We start from the raw sequence: 3,925 nt of genomic DNA on the forward strand, positions 1-3,925 counted from the left end.
CAACTCTTGCAATTCAGAAAAAATCAACAAACGACTTTTGAAATGTGAATATATTATATTAAACTAGCCCATCGTGCATGTTGTCTTTGAGTTTATATAATAAATAATATGTTTTAAAATATATTATGAACAAAAAATATATATTATATTTTTAAAAAGGAAAAAAAACAGCAAAGAAAAAAAATATCAATTTAAAATATTATCGATATAATTATAAAATTGGTATTATGGTATCATATTTATTTTTTTTTTCTTTTTATATAGAATAGATACAACATGGGATTTAATTTCTTGGCAAAGTGTATACGTATAAACTGAAAAATTACAGAGAACGACACGAATTAAAATAGTATACATGTCTTGTCTGAGATGAATGAATGTGTGTGCTACGGCACGGTTTTGCTTTGGTCCTAAATGTGGAGGCGTGATGCATGTGGACATTTGCTTGCATATACTGTTAACCTACTACTTTCCCAGTAATTGTCTGTGCTTGAATCTTGGTGAAAATTGAATTCTTGCAGCACTGTTTCTTTTGTAGTTTCTTGCTTTGGGAGTTATGTTGGGAGGGGTTGAGACAAGAAAAGACGAGTTCTTGTGCTTGGATTCTTGCACTTGAAAATTGGAATATGGGGTTCAGAGAATTTAGTACTCAAAGAAGCAACAAGCTTGGTATGTGATTCTTGTCTCTATTTCGTTTGAGAATGTCTTTTTAAGATGATCTGAGTGCATGTTTTTCTGGGTTTTCAAGAATTTTAAGTGTTCTTGTTTTTTCTTTGAGGTTTGAGAAATTTTCAAGAAAGGTTGTTTCAGTATTGTTCCTGGAGATGTTGTTTTATGTAACTTGTCCCTGGTTTGCGCTGTGGTGGAATTTGAATGTTTTTTTTCTCAGCTTTCATAGCAAGATTTGGCAAGATAATTTTATTAGTTAAGCACTAAGAAGAACATATGTTCTGTTTTTCTTGTAATTTAGAACCAAAGATTGGATTTTGTGCTGTTGCAGATTGTTGATTGTGAGAATAGAATAGATGTAAGTATGGAGGAGAAAAATATTAACAAAGTAGAAGGATTGGATAAACTGCCACCGCCGGCGTATTCAGTTGCTGTGGTGGCAGTAAGTGGAAGCAGAAAAAGCAAATATGTAGTCAAGTGGGCATTGGAAAAATTTGTCCCAGAAGGACTAGTCTACTTCAGATTGCTGCATGTCCGCCCGGTGATCAATCGAATTCCAACTCCTAGTAAGTTGTTACTTGTCGTCTGTAGCATATGAATTAAGGACTCACAAGTTACAGGAGTGGTGGTTATAGGTTATTGGGTGGATAGAGAAGTGGAGTATCTTGAGGTGATTATATTGTGTTCTTCTTGCTGCAGTGGGAAATTTAATACCTATATCTCAAGTTCGAGATGATGTAGCAACTGCATTCAGAAAGGAAGTGGAATGGCAAGCAACTGAAAAACTTCTGCCTTACAAAAGAATGTGCGATCAAAGAAAGGTAGTTGTGGATGGGTTCTTGAAATGCCTTTGCTTTGATAAGTTGCTTATTTGCGGCTTTCACGCAGGTGGAAGTGGAAATTGTACAGATTGAGTCAGATGATGTGGTGACGGCAGTAGCTGGGGAGATTTGCAAACATAAGATCAGTAAACTTGTTATTGGTGCTTCATCCCGCAGTATTTTCTCGAGGTAATGATCAAAGTTGACGGATGATTCAGTATTGTTGTAGCTTTTTTCCTTTGTTTTCTAGTAACATGGGGTGTTTTTGGAGCTTAATCAATAATGAATGGGATATCCACTAAGATTTAAACAGTAGAAAATTTATCCATGCATCTGTAGTTTATGGATCGAATACCTTCGGATCATATGTGGCATGTCTCGGAAAGAGCTGTGTGTATCTTTCATTTTGTTGCACTTTATTCATAGTCCCATATTGCATTTTTCTGAAGTACATTGAAGCAACATTGCATTTCTTGACCAACACAATTACTTTGTTACATGTTCAGGGCACGCACATTGTCCGCAAAAATATCAGAATGCTGTCCGACTTTTTGCACTGTATATGCTGTTTCTAAAGGAAAACTGTCATCACTGCGGCCGTCAGATTCAGATACAAACGCAAGCTTTAGAGACGACAGTAGTGACACAAGTCATTCTACTGATAATTCTTCAAGCATCGCTTTGAGCTCACAAACAGGTACTTTTATGTGTAGAAGCTTTTGCTTTCTAATTAAAATCACAGATTATTAACCTGGAGAGATTATTTATGAATCGAGTTCTTTTTAGCAAAGGTAATCTGTTCTATTCGTTGTATGCGTCTGCAGACTGGACAGAGCAAGGCTCAGTTGGGTCATTCTCTCACTTCCGCTCAGCTTCACTACCTGAGCAGCGCTTTCAAGCTCTTTCAACAATAAACCAGACCCTTCTTCATAAAAGAATGCCTTCAAGTGGAATCATGCATCCTAGAAATTTCTCTCTGGATACAGCTGGAAGGAGTTATGAAACAAACATTTGTCGCAGCGGTTCATATGCAGTCGACACAATTAGCCAGGCCTCTAGCTTCACAAACTCAGAGGCAGAGAATCCTTCATGGGGTCAAGCTTCAACTTCTGATATCTCTACTGAAAATCAGGTATCATTTTCTGTATTTTTCGGGCAATCTTGAACTTATGCTGCCAAGATTCATGTTTGCCTAGCTCTCGGGTCATAACTATATTGATCAGACTTGCACTTATTTACTCCCTGCTAATTTGAACCTTGGGATTACAGAGTTTGCCACTCATTGTATTAAAAGAGATGGAAAGTTATAAAGAATTTATGCATATGTTTTCTTTTGAGGTTGCTGGCTGCAGTGAACTACATTCTCGGGAGTTTGGACCTTAGAGTATTATGATTCATGTATTATGAATTTGCTTTCTATGTGTAACTTAGATAAGAAATGCTGTCATGAGCAAGAATAAAATGTTAACGAGCTTCATTTATCAGATTCAAAACAATGTACATATATTATAACTATGGCCGATTTGCTGACTTTATTTTCCTAAAGTACATTGAAAGATGAAAACTTTGCTATTTTGCCTTTGTTTGGATGGTAGAGTTGAATCTTTTACTGATTAGTTTCAGTGGAATTATTATTATCTAACATCAATCCTCTGAGCAACTTCTGCACAACAACATATATTCCATGAATAACTTTAATCCCTTTTGCAGGCCAATATCGACTTCGAGCTAGAAAAGTTGAGAATTGAACTTAGACATATTCGAGGAATGTATGCAATGGCCCAAGGCGAGGCGATTGATGCTTCTAGGAAGGTATATTTTGAATAATGACTCCACCATTATTGTGACTATGTCGAGCTAGGTAATACAACCTTTTCAAGATAGAGTGGGAACAGAGTACTTTTATCTAAATGTTTAATGTTTTGAAACGGCCTTGGTTTGCCAATTATTCTTAGGTTTATACGGTCAGTGCTGTCAGTACGCAATTCAAATGTTTTTTTTATTTACATGTTATGTTCACTTTCTTGGTCTTGTTCAGTTAATTGAAATTCAGAAACGTCGTCTGGAGGAGGAAATTAATCTCAAACAGATAAGTCTTAAGGAGGCAGAAGCGAAAGAGTTGGCCAGACAGGAGAAAGAGAGACATGAAGCTGCCAAAAGAGAAGCCGAATTTGTCAAGGAATGTGCTGAAAGAGAAACTGCTGAAAGAAAAGAAGCAGAGATGAGAGCTTCACGGGAGAGCAAAGAAAAGGAAAAACTTGAAAGTGCCTTGAATGGCTCTTTCTATCGGTACCGTCAATTTACATGGGATGAAATCATATCTGCCACCTCATCATTTTCTGATAATCTTAAAATTGGAATGGGAGCGTATGGAGCTGTATACCAATGCAGCTTTCAGCATACAACTGCTGCCGTGAAAATTCTGCACGCTAAGG

The 3,925-nt window shown here is 36.7% G+C and overlaps 1 protein-coding gene across 1 annotated transcript in view; it reads left to right on the forward strand.

Moving 5' to 3' along the window:
* The window catches only part of LOC105160645 (U-box domain-containing protein 35), a gene marked incomplete in the record, with an annotated part of 5,371 nt that continues 1,745 nt past the window's right edge, over positions 300-3,925 (forward strand). Inside the window, 8 exon segments of the mRNA XM_011078121.2 lie at positions 300-669; positions 1,001-1,235; positions 1,369-1,490; positions 1,558-1,679; positions 1,997-2,187; positions 2,315-2,622; positions 3,201-3,302; positions 3,529-3,925. Coding sequence (XP_011076423.1) covers positions 1,034-1,235; positions 1,369-1,490; positions 1,558-1,679; positions 1,997-2,187; positions 2,315-2,622; positions 3,201-3,302; positions 3,529-3,925 — 1,444 coding nt within the window.

Source organism: Sesamum indicum, linkage group LG4 (assembly GCF_000512975.1).
Source record: "Sesamum indicum cultivar Zhongzhi No. 13 linkage group LG4, S_indicum_v1.0, whole genome shotgun sequence".
NCBI classification, from domain to species: Eukaryota; Viridiplantae; Streptophyta; class Magnoliopsida; order Lamiales; family Pedaliaceae; genus Sesamum; species Sesamum indicum.